Consider the following 20,479-nt stretch of genomic DNA (forward strand, 5'->3'; position numbering starts at 1 on the left):
GAGTTACGTATCATGTTTCGCTTTCTAAACTACAGGCCGTCGGATGGTCAATGGAAGTCCTCTCCATGACTTGAAGACAGGAGAAAAAACGACTTGTCGCAGAATCATCACAGCTTTTTACCTAGAGGAGAAAAACAAATACCCATGGCCCGTGGGCTATTGGCCGTTTTAAATGCGGATGATGGTGTCGCCCACACCAGATTACACCCATAAAAATAGATTGACCGAGAAGCCGAGAGAGGAAGAAGAGCACAGTACACAGAGCTCAGAGAAAGAAGCAGTAAGGATACTTCCTCTTTTCAGTTCAGAAAACGAAATTGATTCTGATTTTATTTTATTGCAATTTAGAGTTTTTTTTAATCTGTTTATGTTGTTTTCTGTTTGGTTACTGGGAAATCGGAGGAAAAGAAGATAGGAAATGTGTTGTTAATGCTTAATTCAATGTGATATCGATGAGAAAAATTTAAGACGCTATTAAATTTTGATTTGTGTAGGCATTGCCACGATTGGTTTTAGATGAGTTGGATAAAGCGTTATCGTTTCTTTGCCAAGTGTAACAAAATCACAGTCTCTGATCTTGGGGTGTCGTTGTTTAGTAAGCATCATCAATATGGTATCCCTAGCATTGAAATGGCTCGAAGTATCTATTGCTTGCAGCCTCAGAGAGGATGGTTGCCGGCAGAAAAGAATGATTTGTGGGCTGCAGATGTTGACCCTCAGCAAAGGCTGATTTTAGCAAGAAATGTGTTATCCAAATATGGGCTTTCTCCTTCTTTTGAGAGAAGTTCCGTTGGGTTGAAAAAGGGCAGAATGAGTGCCTCTCGTGGATTTGCACATGATGTGGAGAATGATCCTCATTTGATTAGAGATTTCCTTGTTCAGCTTTGGATTGCAGATAGGAAAATGGAAAAATCTAGAAAGAAAAGAAGAAGAAAGATGGCAAAGTATGACAATTATGGTAATGAGATGGCTAAGTATGACAATTATGGTAATGTAGCATATAATCAGTATCGATCCTTCTTACATTCAATTGGAAGACTGTTTTCGGGTGGAACTTCGACAGAAGAAAGATCTTACGACCATGGAAAAAGAGTTCTGAAGCAACCTCCTCCTAGCCAATACGTCTCTGGTCTTCTGAAGCCAGCTTCTCCAGAGGAAGTGAGTTTAATTCTTTGTTTTGCTGCTGGATTGTTTTGTCAAAATATAACATTTAATTTATAATAATTTTTTGGCTTTTACTGTAATGCAAATAGAGGGGAAAGGCATGAGAAAATAAGGTTTGTAACTCAAAGATTATCCATAACACATCATGGCTGGACTGCTTCATATAAAAAAAAAGTCTAAAGAACTTCTTCAATTTAATAATCATTTTGTAATTACTAAAAATTTCCTCTCAAATTATTTGTAATGCTTGCATATTACTCAAACAACATAGACAAGTCGCAAGCGGTTCTGGCCTTCAACCATTGTTTCTGAATGTGACGTAGATGATGATGGCACCTGAAGAAATAACTGAATAATGTGCATCAGGCCATACGGCCAGTATCTCTACTTTTTTTCCCCATTTTAAGTTCTAGTTGTAACTTGCTTGTTTCCAATCTCTCTGAAAAATAAAATGGATTTCTTTCTTAGAATGTTGGAGTTGTCAATGTCAACCTCAAAGAAATAAATATAAAGTATCTGCTGAATGCCTGAATGCAATTAGGGTTACGAGCCCTAACAACGAAACTTTGGCTGGTTTCATAAGTTCATGTAACTGACGTCCTCTCCATTTCCTGAATTTTACAGGCCTTGGTTGCACCTCTTCTTGCCAGGTCAAACTTGCTGATTACTAGGGATATAGAGTGGGCGAATCTAGTACTTGGTTTTGAGCAGGTGATCCTTCGATACTCCAGCTTTTTTCCTCATACAAGTGAGCCCACAAGTGTGGGGATGCTTTGTGCATTGAGTCACCCTTTTTATTCTGTTTTACATTGGCGAAATGTCAACATATATATTTTATTGTGTTTAACTTTGAAATGTTTAGGTTTTTTTTTCCCCACTTTTGGCTTGAACTGTCTGAGGTGTGGGTGTTTGACTCCTTCACTAATTCAAAAATTAAGAAACTGTCATTAGCTAATTGTTGTATGATTGGTTGCTATACTCAAACTTTTGAAGTATTGATGAAGAATGCAAATGATGCTTTATTTTTCTGATGTTGCATTTAACATCTTGTTGTCACCTCTACTCTTGTTTGAAAATGTAGCATTGACAACACCATGTAGTTGAAGTTATGCATTGGAATAAGTCCTGGCTTTAATTTGCACCGTGATTGGTTATCTTGTATCTATCTCATCCTAATGTGCATTGTCTATTATTTATAATGTTAAGGAGAAAAATCTTGGGCTATTTAAAGTTAAATTTAAGATTTTTAGAGATTTTTGGAATGAGAGTAGTTTAAGGTTTGGAAATTGAAATCCATATTCAATTGTATTAGATAATTAGGGATAAAAAGGGAAAAAATAGCTTCTACAAGCGGTACTATTACAATTTTTGAACACTCATTGAGAGAAGAAAGAACCATATTTCTGAAGTTTAGATCTTGTAACTGCACTTAATAATTTTACCTTCATACTTTTCCAAAATATGCCTGTAATTAGGAGATAAAAATGAGTCTTTAAATATCTGCATGGAAAAACCATGTGTGTACCGTCTGTGTTTTTTGTATTTCTGGAACTTTCATTCTGCATTTACTCATTTTTCACAAGTCAGCACGATAAATATTAGAAGCAATGTTAAGAGCTCAAATGGTTGTTGTTGTGGTTGGAATTGGATGATTGTGAACTGTGAAGCTGTATTTGTATGTTGTTTTTCTCAGCATGCTTACATTTTTCTCTTTGATTGTCTCAGTTGGACTAATGTTACAAGATTTCTTATGTTGTAAAGAGCTAATTGATCCTAAGGCAAAACACCATGAAACTTAATGCTACAATTCTTGAACAACTCTGAAGTGGGGCAGCCTAATTGTTAATGAATTTGTTGCATGTTTTTCATGGTGGAATTCTTGACCTAGATTCCTTTCTTTTAGGATGTGTTTTCATAGGTTTTTCTTTCCCGTATTGATTTTTTTTTCATACTGCAGGAAAACCGTTATGCAGTAGTAGATGTGTGCTACCCGCAGTCTGTGAGTATTAACCCCTATTCTTCCACAAATGAAAATTGGTTTCAACAGGATGATTGATCATTGTACACTTTGAATTCTCTATGTTCCCTTTGCAGCCTGTGGGTTTTATTCGTGAGCAGAGTAATGTAATTGCTAGGCAGGTATGCATCATTTGCAAAATTTATGTCCTTTCCCTTGTTTGATATTGTGAGGTTATCTGTTATTCCCTCGTTGTGATACAATATTTTTCTTATAATTGCCAACCTATAGCAATAATTCCATGGAATGTTTGGTATCCTACATGCAACTTGCTTTTCTTTTACCAATTAATGCCTGATTATTTTGAAATGCAACATTGAAAACCATTGCTTTCTGTAGACTAAGGTTCCTTCTTAACCAGTAATTTGATTTGAGCTCTGTAATGCATATTCGAGACATAAAAACCCATTCTTGGACCTTACTATAAGTTTAACAAGCTGACTGGGTCTTTACTATAAAAATGCAAGAGGTCCTTGTTCACCCTAATCACCCAGGCCTGATGAACCGGCCTTCTGGTTTCCATGTGTTTGAACTCATTGAGGGAGGTGAAAATTTGGGTCCATGTTTGAGGGTGAATATTGGAGAATCAAATAATTGAATAAAAATAGCTGCCTCACAGAAGCTAGAGCCTTTGGGGTTGGTGGTATTTTTTTATGGCATTAGATGTTCTTAGTCCAAGTGGTCTGGATGCTTTGTTCTTATTAATTAATCAACACATGATAGAGATTGACTTGTACTTGTCCGTGCATTCACATCAAGTGGGCATTTCACACTAGGGGCTGTGTTAGAGATATAGGAACCCGTTATAATTGTAGGCTCAGTGAAGAATGTCTTTTCGATGGAATGACAACTGGATATTAAGGCGTAACAGAGTTGATTTTTCCAGTACATGAAACTGAACCAGGATATTTTGTTGATAAGCCTCTTATAAATGATTACATGTATTCACAGTGGAATTTTGAAATTTGTTTGGGCATATTATTTACTATGTAGGTACCAACACGATATTACGTACTGGAAGGAAATAAGCATAATGAGCAAATATTTGATTGTTATACGTTTTTTTTTTTGGTCCAGCATTATTGCATGGGGATTTGTCATCTTTCTCATTCAAGTTGCTATTGATTACATAAATACTTATAATCAGATGCCTTTTGTGCTTTTTGCAGTTGCTTCGTCTGAGGCGCCCTTTTGTTGCTTACATAACTGATGCTATGGGTAATGAGCTGTTTAGGGTGAGGACTTCATGCTGATTCCTTTTTGAACTATGTAGCAACTTGCTGGCGCTTAAGTTTTGAATAGTTTGCTGATTCATTATATGGCTCTGTTTCAATTCATCTAGGTTCGGAGGCCATTTTGGTGGATAACCAGCTCAATTTATGCAGAGATTAATGGTAAAGTATGTAAGTTTTAAATGCTTGTGGTTTTAATAGCAGTATGTTGTGAATCTTTGAGCATGTAAATTGCGGTCCAGTTCCTGACAGTGTCCAATATATGCTTCATTTTAGGAAGTTGGTGTGGTTCATAGACGATGGCATCTTTGGAGGAGAATATATGATTTGTACCTTGGGTAATTTCAGGATGCCTTGGTTTTGCTTTCATTTTGGGGTATTTAAGCTAACAGTGTTGTTTGCAGAAATAAGCAATTTGCTGTGGTTGAAAATCCTGGACTTTGGAATTGGACATTTACGTTGAAGGATATTAATGGGGAAGTTGTGGCTCAAATAGATCGGGATTGGAGGGGTTTTGGATTTGAGGTTGTCTCTTTTCTTTGTGACATAGTATCAATAATTGATTCTTGTGCATTTTTTGTTCATTCCTGACTTGTATAACTTAGAAATGTTTGTGGTAAAATACCTGCTTCTAAGAATTATTGGCCTGCATTTCACTTGGTTTTAGACGTCACTGGACATTAAAAGTTATTCTGTTTTGTTTGTTATCATTGTTTTGATTCTTCAAGCTTGCTCTGTTTGTGAAAGTTGTCTGAGATATTAATTGAAGACAGAAGCAACAAAAAATGATGGTAAAAGGAATTTGATTAATTGGGTTGTACAATTCATAGATATAAGGAGTCAATTTTCAGAACTGATATCCAGTTGAGATGGTAATGATAGGACTTATCATTGGATATTAACTAGGGCAAAGTACAAAAAAAAACGTTGTTGTTTAGTGTATTTTAGTTTGGGCCTGTGTTTTATTTCTTGATAAACACATGCCCTATATTTTGCTCCATTAGCAAAAAGGAGAAATCCCTTAACACCGTCTAATTTGAGCTGACAGCGTTTGAGTTTTATACCTTTTTAATTGATGGGGCAAAATATAAGGCACATGATTGTCAAGAAACAAAACACATGCCCAAACTTGAAAATGTGTTAAATCACATGATACTTTTTTGTACTTTGCCTTATTTATTATTGTGCCAAGCAAAGGTCTTAATCTTTCATAATGCTACTGCTTAGCTATTCCTTTGTGGGACCTTGCCTTCTATACTGTAACCAATGTAGAGTTCAGCCACCTTGTGTCAAATTGATTTTTGTGGTTCCTCAACATGCAGGACCCTGGAGAACTGAATTGTGACTAAATAAATAAATGAGTCATATTTGGTTAGGGAAGGAGAAATTAGAGGTCTGCCTTTCTGGATTAGAACAGATATTGTTATCACCAAAGAGTTGTGTTAAAACAGGGGGACAAGGCTGGTGAACATTGTAATTGCATCAATTGCAAGATGGAAAGGCAATTTTTATAATTCTCTTTTGGGTTCCCAAATACGTGCAGATCTTTACTGATGCTGGTCAGTATGTGATACGATTTGGTAGTTCTGATCCCAGTTCCAAGAGTGCTCACGCTGCAGCGGTAAAATTTCCAATCAGAAAGTGAAATTTCTTTGGTTTCTACCTTTTGTCCGTGATATTCTATATTCTTTTGGTGACTTGTTCTTCTCTATGATGTTTTGCTTTTTCTATTTTAGACTCATGATTTGGAAGTTGCCCGTCCTTTGACATTATCAGAGAGGGCTGTAGCTGTTGCTCTTGCCATTTCTTTAGATAATGACTATTTTTCAAGGCACGGTGGCTGGTAAGCTTGTTTACTGAACTTCCTAAAATCATATTAACGTTCAGTTGTCTTCACAACAGCTACAAAACAAATTTGTGATTTCTGGTTTTCTCCAAGTCTTGGCTGCTTAGCTGCTTCCATCCATCCCAGCAGTGCTATCTGATGTTTCTGTTCACTTCATTTTCTGCTTGATAATGTACTTTCTTTATCTCCTAATTTAGTTCAGGCATAAAATAATAACATACTTTACATTGTCAGGGGAATCCCTTTCGTTGCAGTTGACGAGTAGATATCAATTTGCTGCATCAGCTGAATCCCATAAATTTGCTTTTTGCCGCCACTCTTGAGGGCTTTAAGTTGTAAACTTCAGCAAGAAGTTCTTCTAAGGTCTCGGCTATTGTTTTCTGTTTGTTCACCGGTGTCTATAGGTGGTTTTAAAGGATGATTTCTTTCTGCTATCTCCTCCAGGAGTAAAGACACTAACTAATTTGCTCCGAGATGATGTATATTTTGACACTAGCCTCTCCCCCACCCAATCCCCTTATTTCTTCTGTCTGCAAAAGTCTAGCATGGTCACCATCCATAATGTTCAATCCACATTTCCACTGAAAAATATCAACCCAAAATAAAAATGGAGAGGACAACTAGCAGTAAAATCTGAACTTGGAAGGACCACTACTTGAGGTCACAGTTATGGAAAAACTTGAAACTAGCATGATTAAGTCAAATATGTAGGTGTACAGGGAATCTTCTCTATAGTTATGATCACAGTTTGGTTGGAAATCATATGGATTCAATTAAGAAATGAAATCGATTAAATTTAAATTAATAAAAAAATCATCTTTAAATTGGATTGAAATTGGTTTTTTCATTTTTTTAAATTAACCATTAAATTTAATCAGAATTGAATTGAAGTTAAAATTAGAATCATTTGGTCTTGATTAATATTAATCTTTAAATCGAAATTTGGGGTTTTCAGTCCAAAATCATGTCTGCTTCCCTGCATTGCTGCTTTAAGTCAATGTGTAAGATTTTAATAATGACGTTAAAATTCAACTAACACTTTGATTAAAAGTTGTCAAGGGTACATTGGCACGATTTTCTCATCGAGTTTGACAAAGAAACATAACTGACTTGGTTGAATGGACACCAAAAGAAAAACAAAGAAATGAAGACTAGAAAAATTAGGCAACTTGCAGAAGAATAACCTGTGACTGCTGAATCAATTTAGAATTAATAATTTTGATTTGAAATTACTAAATTTTTTAATTTTAATTTAATTTTGATTTAATTAAATTTAATGATGAGTTTTTTAATGAAAAATTCACATTAAACCAAATTAATCGAATAGTTCAAAGTCATTCCGATCCAAACCGGCCCTGGCACGTTCGACGGTGATATCAGCTTTGAAAATTTACCTTCTGGTGGATGTGGATGTGAAAAGGAGACCCATGGGGGCCCAAATGGCAATGAACATAAAGGCATGAGGAGCACGCGTTAGGCATTGGACCTTGAATGACTCGTGCGAGTTATCCGCGTGTAAATCAGTGAGCTACCACTCTTCTTCACATCGTCCACTGGTTCGTTCCCTTCCATACCCAAACAAATACTATAACCAACCCCGTTCGTCTCTGTAACCAAACAACCGCCCAACCATATTAACGAAGATTCAAACCTCCTTTACTGCCATCTCCACCACCACGGCCCCTAGCGGACCCGCCGACGCCGACTGTCTCATAGTCTCCGAAGCTTCTAGAGAGTGTGTGTGTGTGAGAGAGAGAGAGAGAGAGGACAATCATCAAATTGAAACAGAGACAAAACCCTAGAAACATATAAATGAAAATGAAAAATCCCCAAATCTGAATGGAAGTTATTTTCCCTCCGTGCAGATCATCCGCTCACGCTTGTTTTCGGTTCCTCCGCTTTTCTCTTTTCTTCGCTGGGGGCTGAATTTCACTCTAAAGAAATTGAAATAGAGAGCGCGCTCGCGGGCGGGCGTGCCCTTGTTTGCCAATATTAAGAGAGAGAGAGAGAGAGAGAGAGAGTGGCGATGGGGGGTTCGGGATCCGGTGCGGCTGATTGTGGTATAGGACCGATCGTTTGGGTGAGGAGGAGGAACGGCTCGTGGTGGCCGGGGAAGATACTGGGCCCTGACGAGCTGGCAGAGTGTAATCTCACTTCTCCCCGAACAGGGACTCCGGTCAAGCTCCTTGGAAGAGAAGACGCTAGTGTGTACGTCTTATTATCTATGCTTGCCGTTGACCTTTTTTTTTATATCTTATTTTAATACGATATCTATCATTTACCAAATCTCTGGTTCACTTCTTTTACTTGTCCAAACCTTTTGGATTGAGAAGTATTTGATATTCTGGCTTTAGAGGGTGCATTTGTATTTGCAACGACATATTCTATTACATATGTATACGGACAAATGGATGCCGAAGCTGTTACTAGTATTGTTCATGACATTTCTTTTTTTCCTTTGGGCAAGTGATAGGTCTATTGTTGGGTTTGCCTCTGTATATGTAGCAGAGTGTTATGTCCTTTGACAATTTTGCTGTACCTTTGAGAGATGAGATGCAAAGCAGAGAAATTTGTTAGAAAATTCAAAATTAACAACATAAATTTGTAAGACAAAAATTAATATTCTATACCAAAATTTTATACCAAGGTAAAGGGCTAACGAAGATAGAGGAAGAAAATATTAAAAATGAGTTCTTATCTCCTTAGTAGTGAGGGACACCAATATTCTAGGCTTCTTAGAATTCAGTTGGATAAAGTAATGAAAGAAAGGAAGAAACAGGTGAAAGAAAGGGAAAAAACATGACAAGAGAAAGAGAGAGGAAGAGTAGAGGGAAAGAGAGAAAAGAGGAGGAGGAGAGGAGTTGGGGGGGGGGGGGGGGCGGCGGGGAGCGGGCGGCGCCGGGGGACGAGAAGATGATGGAGAGGGTGAGGGAAAATAGAAGAATGAGAGAGAGAGAGAGAGAGAGAGAGAGAGAGAGAGGAGACTCTTTAGCTGGGAATATGGAAATGGTATTTGGAGGGAGGGTGATCTTGTTATCCTCTATTCTTTTCTTGCTTTTGGTAGAACTATTGTTTGTTCTTCTCTTTTTCTCTGATGTTATCCAGTCCTTGTCTCTGTTCTTGTTTTGTTACTTTTACTTTCATTGCTTGTATGACAATACTCCATTTACTAATACGCAACCTTATATCAATAGTATAAATTAAATTACATCAAGTTAATAGAAAAAATAAATGGTGGCACATAAAATGTAGAGGGACACACCTTGTGCCTATAAAAGGTGCAGGTCTCGGCAATAAGGCACACACCTCAGTTACATTGCCCATCTGACCACGATAGAGGTGCTAGACTTAGTGTTCAGCCTTGAACCTGAGGTTTTTCCCAAAGCAGAAATTGAGTGTAATATAAGTAGACACTGCAGCAAGCTTATAACCTCACTGATTACAGAAATGGACATGGTTTTCTTAATCACCTAGTTGCACTGTATTGTTTCTTAATCACCTACTTGCACTGTGGTCATGTCTTCCACCATGTGTATACAAGATTAATTTAGAAGATAAATGTGATGTGCAATGCATGAAATCGATAGTCTTATTGGGTAAGAATTGGTTGCCCCTCTTACCTCCCCTTTCCTCACCCCACCCCCCAACACACCTCCCCCCCCCGCCACCCCACACCCTCCTCCTTTTATTTTTTTTGGTAAACATAACATACAAGAGCACTTTCCTACTGGATTATGCATTTCTAATATACAAGATAATTGAGATTTTTTTTATACTTGTAGCTTACTTATCTGGATTTAGAATTGGACTAAAAAATAAGTTGGCTTGAAGAGCAATTCCTTTGCTGTTAATCAAGTGTATTTGATTGAGAGATAATGGAATTCTTTCTTACCTGCATACAAGCGATATTGACTTGAAGACATTATATTCATGGCTCTTGGTTTAGCCTATATTTTTCTTCTTCTTTCTCACGTTTTATAGTATCTTGAGGTATTAAACATGATATTTTATTTTGTGATATTTCTGTTTTATGCCCTGTGATAAGGATTGCACTTCACTTTTTTGGTCTTTCCTATGGTTTTTATATGTAAGATGAAAAAATGGGAAGAATGAAAAGTAATCTGTTGGAGAGATAAGTCTTCTCTTGATATGCTACACCTATTGGATATATTGATGTTCGAGTATTTTCTCCCATGTTTCTCCCTGAAAAACGTTGGAACAAAATGTTACTTTTTATTTCAAGTTACTTATTTTTCATCTTTATGGACATTACTTCCTTATTCTGGTTCATTTGAAGCATGCTTTTAGTAATGAAAAAAAAAATTCTGGTACTTCTTCAGGGACTGGTACAATTTAGAAAAATCTAAGCGTGTTAAGGCATTTCGATGTGGTGAGTTTGATGATTGCATTGAAAGGGCTGAATCAGCCCAGGGCATGCCAATAAAAAAAAGAGAAAAATATGCACGTCGAGAAGATGCAATTCTTCATGCACTTGAGCTTGAAAAACAACTGTTGAAAAAACAAGGAAAAAGTGCAGCTGCTGATCACCAAAGAAGTAAATCATCTGGGCCTACAAAGAAGGAGTCTGGTATTGCTTCAGAAAGTTTGGCAAATAATAGTGGAAAACCTGGAAATGCCAAATTGAATACGGGTATCAAAGATGAGATTATTGGCAATCCCTTGAAAGCCAAGGATGGAAATCTGCTAATCTCAGAAGATGATCATTCTGAAGCAACACCACGGATGAGAGGATTGCGGGATTTTGGGCTCAGAACTGCTCCTTTAAAGCGAAAGCTTCCATCATCTGTTGATTCAGATAGTTCTGTGATACCTATGGCAGATAATCACTTTCAAGCTCATCCTGTTGGTGCCCCTAACATGGAAAGAACAAATCATGCAAATGGTAAACATTCTTTATACAAAAAGAGGTCATATGAGGATTGACTATGAAAATTTTTGGTCAAGAGACATGACAGGAGCCAGTCTCTTGTTCAAATATTGCATAATAGGGCAAAATTGGAAGTCACTCATTTATTGCAATCTGACTGTGGTGTTGTGTCTACTTATTTCAGGAGTGGATGAGATAGGGGCTATTTCCCTGGCCAAGAGAAGTAGAAATGTTCACTTACCAGCTGAGTCTAGTGATTCTTTGGATGATAAAGAACTTCCTCCAAACCAGATTAACATGTTGTCTTCCCAGTTTGAAGATGATGGTGGCCATCCTCATGATAGTTCCTTGAACGAACAGAACTCTTCTTCTGGTTTTATGGAAAATGTTGAATCTGACTCTTCCGAAACTGACTCTTTTGAGTCTGAGTCTGATTCTTCTGAGACTGAACCAGATGTGGCTGGAAAAATGACTGTTTTTCCAGGTCAAGTATTTACTGTTCCTATATGTGTCATTGTCATCATTTTCCATTGAGTGACAAATTGATTGCTTTATTTATCTTTAGTGCTGCATGTGTTTGAGATATCAATTGTTTTGCTTCATGGCTGATAATGTCTGTTCTATTTCAGAACTTCACTATATTTGCTGGTTATTTTTTCTAATTTTGGATTCCTGAATGTAATTTTTGAGCTGGTAGTGAACAATATTCCTAGCCATGTAAAATGTTACTATGCCAAGCACCCTTCTTCTCCTGCGTTTTTCCCTCCTTTTTTTTTTCAGTAATGAATTAAGTAGTTACATTAATTTAAGGTGCCTATACTTTTCTCTTTGCGTATTGCTTTTGATGCAAATGGGAAGGCACGTATTTTCATAATGCATAAAATGTTCTTCACTCTAGAAATAATATGAAATTAGTGGAGATTCTGTCACTTAATTTTTTTATGTTTTTTTATGTTTGAACTTGAGCATTTTTTCGCATTTGTTATTTAGCGGGGAATAGCTACATGAAACATTAAGGAAAAGAACGGGATCAACATGGAAACTACAACTGCACTTACATTTTAAGTAGGCATTCTATTGTAATTTTGAGCTGGAAACTTGTTTCATTATCTTCTTTTCATTTTTCTTCTTGGTATTTGGTTAGGTTCCTTCTCCAGGCTCTCTCTTTTCCCTTTCCTTCCTTTTCTCCCATCCCTTTTAAGGTCTGGGACGTGGGATAAGCATGAGCTAGCATTAGTGGTTGTGGATTTCTACATGATTTTTTTAGTACCATTGATGTTGCAACACAAGTAATGTAATTGCTTTGCTGTTGTTTGCTAGGACCTTAATTTTACTAATTTGCACATTTTATGGATCTAGTGGCCCTCCTCTCAGTTGTTGCGTTTTTTTCTTTGGGTAAAATATGGTCCTTTCACATTCTGTGGACGCAGGGGTGCAGTAATTACAGAGATTGTTGTGTTTATATTCATGAAAATGTTTGTGGTCTTTACTGCTGTTTTTTCATTTTTAAATTTGATTTGTTATGCAGGATTTTGTTTTAGCTTGTTCATTTTAATTTTATGCATCTTTTTCTTTTCAAAAATTTATTTATTTAGGTCTCATTAGCGTCTGTGCTTGTCTGTTCAGGTACTTCTATGCCTACGGAAGCTGAACGGAATGCCCTGAGACAACCTGAAGCACCAGGAGAACATGGAAGTACAAGCAGTGAGGACGCTGATGAATTAGCATTTTCTGGTGAAATGTCCCATCTTTATCCTGATGATCCATTTCTTGCTAACGAGGCAGTGTCCAAATGGCAATTGAAAGGGAAAAGAAATATTCGGCACCTTACAAAAAAGTCTGTGGATGGAGCTGAGGGAAAACTTTTAAATGGTCCTTTTCATGGAACCTACCAAGGGATAAAGGGTACTTTGGGTCAAAGGTCATATGGTTTTGATGATGGTGATTTGGGCAGAAAATATATTCAGACACAGATGGTTGGCCTGGATAATGGACATTATTCATATGCATCCAGGTATGCATCCAAAGGTAGAAATAATACTGGTCATAATATTATTGATAGGAGGGGCATGGCTTGGGAAGATGGTCCTGCTTTTATAGGACATTGGGAGGACAGGGCAGAACACTTCAATCCAATAGTTTTTGGACGTCATCCATATGGTGGAAGGGCAAGGTCCATGTTGGTTGATGTGGATGTAAAGGTCCAAGCGAGCTATCAAAAAGAACGTGTTCCTATTGTTTCTCTTATGAGCAAGTTAAATGGGCAGGCAATTATAGGTCATCCAATACAAATTGAAGCCCTGGAAGATGGTTCATCAGAAACTCTTATTTCTACAAGTGATTATCATGGCAATGAAGCAGTTGAACATGATGGAAATACTTCACTTCCACCAGCTTGGAGGACTGCTCGAAGGACCAACTTTAGGGTCCCACGCCCTCATTTATCATTAGTATTGGGTGCTGACGATGCTGAGGATCCTCCATTCATAGATCAAGAAGGACGGTCGCCATTTAGGAAGTCTAGTGTAGGGAGTTTCAGTCACAAGGCAAGCTTGGTACGGAAGAGCCTTCCCCACATTTCTCGGCCTTCAATGGATAGGAAATTCCCAAGAAAGCTGGCTAAGAAAGCATGCTTATCATCTAACCAAAAAACAAGAACCCTGTCTTCAATTGCTGTTCAACAGAATTTCAGAAGTAAGCCCTTACATTATACCAGTACTAGTCAAATGGATGGGCTTATCAAACCTGAGACATCTAGGCCAACCACAGTTGCTTGTATACCTGTAAAATTAGTCTTCAGTAGGTTACTTGAGAAGATCAATAGACCACCATTGAAAGCAGCATGTAAAGCGGTTATCTCAAAAAGGGATGCAGAGAGACAACCATCATAGTTAGCGTGTACCAAACTATATGGGATTGTTAACTAATACTGCAGATGCAATAATTGCTGCTAATTTCCTCCTGACAAAAAGTATTCTGCACCCAAACCTTTATGCTTTGTTGGCATTGCCTGTGTGAGGACTCGTTTACCTTTTAATTGAACATTAAATGAAGCAGGTAACCATGGGTGATCTATATACGGGGAACATGTTCAACATATGATTGTTATGATTTTAGTGTTGCCAGATATTGGTGTGCAAGGTACTGAAGGAAAAGCTTTCATTAGACAGAAAAGAAGGTAATCACTGGTTATTACCGATAGAAGCAGGCAGTTTGATATTCGGATAGATTTATGTATATTTTTATTTCCATATGAGTTCATGTTTACATGTTTTTAGGTTTTCTTTTTATTTATTTATTTTTTTTATAAAAAAAAGAGAAGTATAGAGAAATCCGGTACAGTGGGGATCGATGTGGACTTTCATTTTGTATTTATAGTTTCATTTAATCAATCATTAGGTGGACTGATGAGAGCTATGGCATCCTGCTTTGGCCATTGTGCTTCTGTAGAATAAGTACTCTGTGTAGGGGTAACAAATATGCTATATGATGCACAAAATGCAAAACTCCCAAAAAAGATTACATGTTACAAATGAAGAATTTAAATTGTAGGTTATTGTTCCTGTGGGATTTGCTTTTTATAGTGCTTTTATTCCGGTAACCTATCATGGCTGCTTAATGTTTTGCTTATCCTTCTTTCCATTGATATTTTTGCTTACTGTTTTGCCATATATGTTTAAGCTTAGCAGATGTGATGTAGTGAAAAGCATATTTTATCCTCTGATCTGCGTTCTCAAAATTCTGGATTTCATCTTTCTTTGTTGAAAGCTGTTGGAAGAGATGATAATTCTTTGGATTGAACAAGTACTTTTTATTGAACAAATACCTGTTCTAGATTACTACATCTTCTATTCTTCACTGTTTTCTTACTCATTTCAATCTCTGTTAGCCATCTTTAAGAATTCAGATTCAGAACAACCATTTATGAACTTTCTCGGTGGCATTTTATCTAGCAGATGGCAAGTGGGTTTCCCATTTTCTTTCATTTTTTGCGTCTTTAGTTATGCATTGTGGTATATAAATAAAAATTTCCAATTATTTTTAATATTTATTGTGTGAGCGATTAAAATTATATGTTTTAATGAATTTTAATTCAGTGAAAAATTTAGTGGTATTAGAGTCATTGTAAGAATTTAAATTGTGGCTAAATAAAAAAATAATAATAATAAATTTACATCGGAAAAATGTGGCAAGGGAGGACTTTCAAATCAAGCCCAAGTATTTGAAGTGGCATTATAACATTTTAAATAATAGAATTCGATTTGCAATAACCTAAATTATGAATTTTATAATTTTAATCATAAAATTATCAAATTTATTATTCAAATTAATTTAGAAATAATTAGAATAAAAAAAAAGATAATGAATTATAAAACTAAAAACCAAATTTATTGGCAAAATTCAACAACGAAGGCAAACATTAAGAAATGGAATTTCAAGGGAGCCTAAACTTCTTCTTTTGTCTGGGGAAATTCTTCTAGGGCCATTGGGCCCATTATCACTTCAAAAAATGGTAAATTCATAAAATTTGCCCTATTAGCCTTAATAATGAAAAAATAAACACAGGCACACAAACGCGCGCATATATATATATATATATATATATATATATTATTCAAAATAATATTTATCAAAATAATATTTATCAAAACAAATAAATCTGAAATTTTCCAACCCTCGGAAAAATATGGGGCATAAATTCTCCAATGAAAATGAATACCCCATCCTAAATTCAAATTTCAAATCCACGCGCCAACGGTCATAGGTTCTAGGGTTTCTCCAACGTTTGTCTCTAAACACCTCCAACTTTATCACCAGATACGTATATATACATATATGTATCCCTACTTCTCCCTCCCACTATCGACAAGAAAAATAAAGCAGCAGTCTTTCACTACCAGAAAACATCTCGTTACATATTTGTCATTCTCCGATCGGAAATGGATTTTCACAGTCTTGCAAGGAAAGAGCTCCAAGCTCTCTGCAAGAAGAACAAGATCCCAGCAAACATGACCAATGTCGCCATGGCCGATGCTCTCAAAGCTCTTGAGAAGGTAATGTTTGCTTTTAATCCTTGAGTACTCATTTCATGTTTCTGTTGATTACTGAGAAGTCATAAGGTAACACATGAAAATGTCAGAAATCTGAGAGTTACTAGATCTTGATTATCATTCTATCAATGGTTATTTTTGAATTATTATAATATATCAATGAAGAAGTCATTGGATACATTGATATAATAAATCTAGCCTGCTGGTTGCTGAGAAATTACGAAAGTAAAACAAGTAAAAACAAAATTTGTGATTTCTAGAAATTTGATTCTTTGTGTAATGATGTTTTTCCATAAAATCTTTTATTCTTGTGAGAATTCTACTCAAAATTTGTTGGATTGCCATCTGTAGCATTGAGAAGATTGAGAAGAACATGAAAGAACGCTTGGGTGTGCCTTGTAGTTTTGAATTATTGATTTACACTGATATATTCAATTCCCCTCCTTCCAGGTGGAAGGACTTGATGAACTCAACACCAGATCCGATCCTCAGGAATCACCGGAGAAAACTAAAAATGCGGAGCCTCGAACTGCATGCAGAACTTCAACTAGGAGAAAACCTATTAATGTTGAGCCTGAAAGTTCACAACCCAAGACTCGTACTCGCCATGCAACAAGAAGAATGGTTGCTGAAGAGCCTGAGCAAGAAAACAAGAATGTTAACCTACCGGAGACTCCAGCAATGACCACCACCAGGAGAAGGGCGCCAGCTGCTTCAGCAACCCGAAAAATGGATGCCCAATTGATGGAAGTTGGGGAGGATGAGAAACTAGTAGGTCAAGAGAAAAGTGATGTGCCAGAGACTCCAGCAATACGAACCTCCCGAAGTAAGACTCCAGCAGTTTCAACTAGGAGGAAAATTGAGGGTCAGAAGGATGAGAAATCGGTTCAGACAGTGTACGCTACAAGGCAGTCAGTGAGATTGTTGGAGAAAAGCATGGCAGAGTTGAGCTTGGAGAAAAGGAGAGTTGAAGCTGTGAAGATTGAGGGATTGTGTGAGAAAACTAAGGAAGTTGAACAGAAGAATGATGTGCCTGGTATGTGTTTGTGTTATTGTCCAAGAATTGTAACTTTCTTTTGCGTTTTTCCGCTAGATTACGATTAGTTTCCAGGTAAATCGTGGAAAAAATAAATAACTGACAACACTAGAATTCATTTATCAAGTGTAGTAGGGAAATAATTTTAAGTATCTATTTTATTGTGTTTTGGTTTTTAGGTTCTGAGTTCTGACATTAATGCACGCAGGATGTGATTCCCAACTTCTTTCATGCCAAAATATAGATGAGTCGTTAGAGAATGAAAGTGGAATGAAGCTTCAAGGGGACAACAAGAGTAATGACCAGGAAGGGGGTGGTTCAGAAGTTCTTTCATGGCAGAACTTGGAGCATTCTCTAGAGAATCAAAGTGAAATGAAGCATGAATTTCAAGAGGACAAGACTGATGACCATGAAATGGATAACTCAGTAGTTTCCCTCCAAAACTTGGATTTACCTCCAGAGAATAGAAGTGAAATGAAGAATGAACTTCATGACCACAAAAATAGAACTAACCATGAAGTGGGTTCAGTCGTTCTTTGCCAGAACACAGATCAGTTGCTAAAGAGTGAAAGTGAAAATAAACTTCAAGAGGATGAAAAGATAAATGATAATGAAGTGGTTGATTGCAGTGTGAAAATGGAAGTAGGTTATGAGTCTTGCACTAATTTGGATAATGATTCAGGATTTGGAAAAGACGATGAAAACAATAGTAATAGTTCAGAAGAATCATTTTTTCTGCTAGTGGAAACCTCAGAAAAGGCAGTAGATATGAATTGTGATTCCATGGATGAGAACGGTATGTTATTTTCCTCTTTCCAGTTCTTGTAGAACCACATTCTAGAATTCCTTGTTCTTTTTTATTTACAAGTCATTTTAATGTGCTGTGTTCAGGACCAGATGTGATAACTGAAAACTCTGAGACTTTGAATGCTGCATTGAATCCAGAAATTGAAAAAGAATTGAATGGCAATAAAGATTCTTTGATTGTAGAAGTGTCTGATGACAATTCTGTTTTATTCATGGAAACAATTGTTAATATTCCATATGAAGTTTCAGTTGAGGTCATCGATTCATTGACCCCTGAGGTATCTGAAACTGTGGACAAAAGCTCTGAAATGAATTTGATGGAGAATGAGCATCATGACATTAATGATCCGCATCCAGATGCTGCTACTGAGGAAGATTGTGATGGCAATGGATCACTTGAAGAAGTTCAAGAAAATAACAATACAGAAAAAATCCAAGAGAAGGCTCCACTTCTTCCACAAGGTGATCATGAGAAGTCAGAGAGCAGAAAGGAACCTCGAAGCCCTGGGTTCATTCTCCGGTATGAAAAATGCAAGGAAGCTTCAGATAACTTGGCAAATGAGTATAATATTGATGATGTTAATGTAATTGAAGCTAAAGAATCTGACATGATAGTCCAGAAAAGCCCTTTCTGTTGTATTATGGCTTCTTCAGACAGTGAAGTTGCTGACCATGTGATTCCAGAACAAGAATTTGCTGAATTTCCTTTGGTTGATGACCATGTGATTCCAGAACAAGAATTTGCTGCGGCTGCATACAAATGCATTCAAACATTAAACAAGTCGCCAACTTCCTCAAAGCAAATGTGTCCCTATCAACCTGTTGTTTCTAGAGATCAATTCACATGTGGCATGGTGATCTCCTCACCATTTGCAGCCAACATAATTCAGGTTCAGTCTCCTCTGCCAAATGAATCAACAAGGAAATCTTCTACTAAGAAACAGACAACAATTCAGAAGATCATCTATGCAGACATCAACAAAGAGAACATTGACAACAATGGCAGAAAAATAGAGCCTAACAAAGATAAAGTGAAGAAGGTTGTTAATGAAGAGAAATATGAGGACTTTAGCCTAAGGAAGCTAACTAAGATGCTGAAAGAACTGCAGATTGCCAAGGAGGCTAGAAATGTCTCAAAGGTAATGACACCAATACGTCCTTATTCTTTAGCTAGTCTTTTAAGAACTTGTCAAATTAGTGTGTTGTATCGTGATAAAGCTAAAGCATGTTCTATGTACAGCAGGTGGGAACTAGACCAGCTTTGCAGGCACTGACAGAGAATTGTAGAGCTGCTGGTGAACCAGAAAACAAGAACTGAGACGCTTTGACATTAAATTGCAGATAGCACATGTGTGCATACCAGAGTGATATGAGAAAGACTGAATGAGTAATAATACCCAACATTTTGCTTATTATGATTGAATAAAGACGGAATACATCAGTATTGCCTTATCAATGGTTTTCCATTTGGCAACATGTGCTTTATTAATAGGTAGATTTTGAATGACTGCAACCTATGCCCTAAGCCCATGGAAAGATTTTAAATGATTCCACAGAGAATGGCAACATAATGGAAAAACTGGAGTTATGGGGGCTTAAGTTCAAATCCAATTGTACCAAAAAAATAAAAAGGTAAGGCTATTGGCCAATCTTCTAGCTAACTTAAAGAATACAATTATGATGAAAGAATAATAAATTAAAGAACCATCATAATATGGAATTCTAGCAAGATAAATTTGTTCCTAATTAATCCTGTATATATGACCTTCCGGTCATTCTCATAACCTTCTTCAACTTTTATTTCTGATTATCAGAGACCAGTGGAGACCCAAGAAAAAAAAAACATGCAACTGTCTCTTCAAGCGTTACTTCAGGCATGGCCAAACACGTGAAAACATATTATTTACAAGTTCAGCAAGTAACTTTTGATCCTGAGGTATCACAAAATCATGATCGCAGTTGGAGAAATCATAACTTCCATGATAACCTTGTTGTGGATGATGATGACGGGAATAAGGTTCTGCCTCAGCTCCGCTGGAAACTAAAGGCATCCTTGGCGGTGAAGGCGGTGGTCGTGTATGCTTTCTAGCTACCTTTTCTTGTTTGCTCATTTTTCTTTCTTCTGATACATTAAAAATGCAACATGCACGATGCAGACGAAGCATAATTGCTTGTGACACAAAAACTAAATTGCTTATCTTTCTTTTAACATAACTTTTTTAGAGGACTTGCTTAGTAAAATCTTGATAATTTCATCTTTTCTTTTCTTTTCTTTTCTTTTCCTTATATATGTATGAAATTGAAAAAGCTTAAATCCATTTGCTTGTGCCAGAAAAGAAACAGAAATATAATGAAAGCAGAAACCCTATACTGGAAAACCAACCCATAACAGAAGAGATCCAACCCATAGAATGAAAACTGCCAAAGAGGAAGTTTAG

General features: G+C 36.7%; 3 protein-coding genes across 3 annotated transcripts; all 3 read left to right on the forward strand.

Moving 5' to 3' along the window:
* Positions 1 to 129: 129 nt before the first annotated feature.
* On the forward strand, positions 130 to 6,797 carry LOC131179844 (phospholipid scramblase family protein C343.06c-like). Its single transcript, XM_058146532.1, has 12 exons — positions 130 to 280; positions 495 to 1,158; positions 1,789 to 1,875; positions 3,122 to 3,163; positions 3,259 to 3,303; positions 4,351 to 4,416; positions 4,524 to 4,580; positions 4,690 to 4,751; positions 4,818 to 4,938; positions 5,957 to 6,034; positions 6,150 to 6,256; positions 6,494 to 6,797. The coding sequence occupies exons 2-12, from the start codon at positions 517 to 519 to the stop codon at positions 6,522 to 6,524; spliced, it is 1,338 nt and encodes a 445-aa protein (XP_058002515.1). The 5' UTR covers positions 130 to 280; positions 495 to 516; the 3' UTR covers positions 6,525 to 6,797.
* Positions 6,798 to 7,732: 935 nt separating this feature from the next.
* LOC110667686 (uncharacterized protein At1g51745) lies at positions 7,733 to 14,710 on the forward strand. The gene is made up of 4 exons (XM_021828606.2): positions 7,733 to 8,467; positions 10,600 to 11,162; positions 11,332 to 11,631; positions 12,774 to 14,710. Exons 1-4 carry the CDS (start codon positions 8,286 to 8,288, stop codon positions 14,036 to 14,038), a joined length of 2,310 nt encoding a protein of 769 aa, XP_021684298.2. The 5' UTR covers positions 7,733 to 8,285; the 3' UTR covers positions 14,039 to 14,710.
* A 1,290-nt stretch (positions 14,711 to 16,000) lies between these two features.
* On the forward strand, positions 16,001 to 19,517 carry LOC131168866 (uncharacterized). The gene is made up of 5 exons (XM_058146533.1): positions 16,001 to 16,201; positions 16,649 to 17,234; positions 17,443 to 18,030; positions 18,126 to 19,180; positions 19,282 to 19,517. The coding sequence occupies exons 1-5, from the start codon at positions 16,088 to 16,090 to the stop codon at positions 19,357 to 19,359; spliced, it is 2,421 nt and encodes an 806-aa protein (XP_058002516.1). The 5' UTR covers positions 16,001 to 16,087; the 3' UTR covers positions 19,360 to 19,517.
* Positions 19,518 to 20,479: the final 962 nt, after the last annotated feature.

Source organism: Hevea brasiliensis, chromosome 5 (genome assembly GCF_030052815.1).
Source record: "Hevea brasiliensis isolate MT/VB/25A 57/8 chromosome 5, ASM3005281v1, whole genome shotgun sequence".
Lineage (NCBI taxonomy): Eukaryota > Viridiplantae > Streptophyta > Magnoliopsida > Malpighiales > Euphorbiaceae > Hevea > Hevea brasiliensis.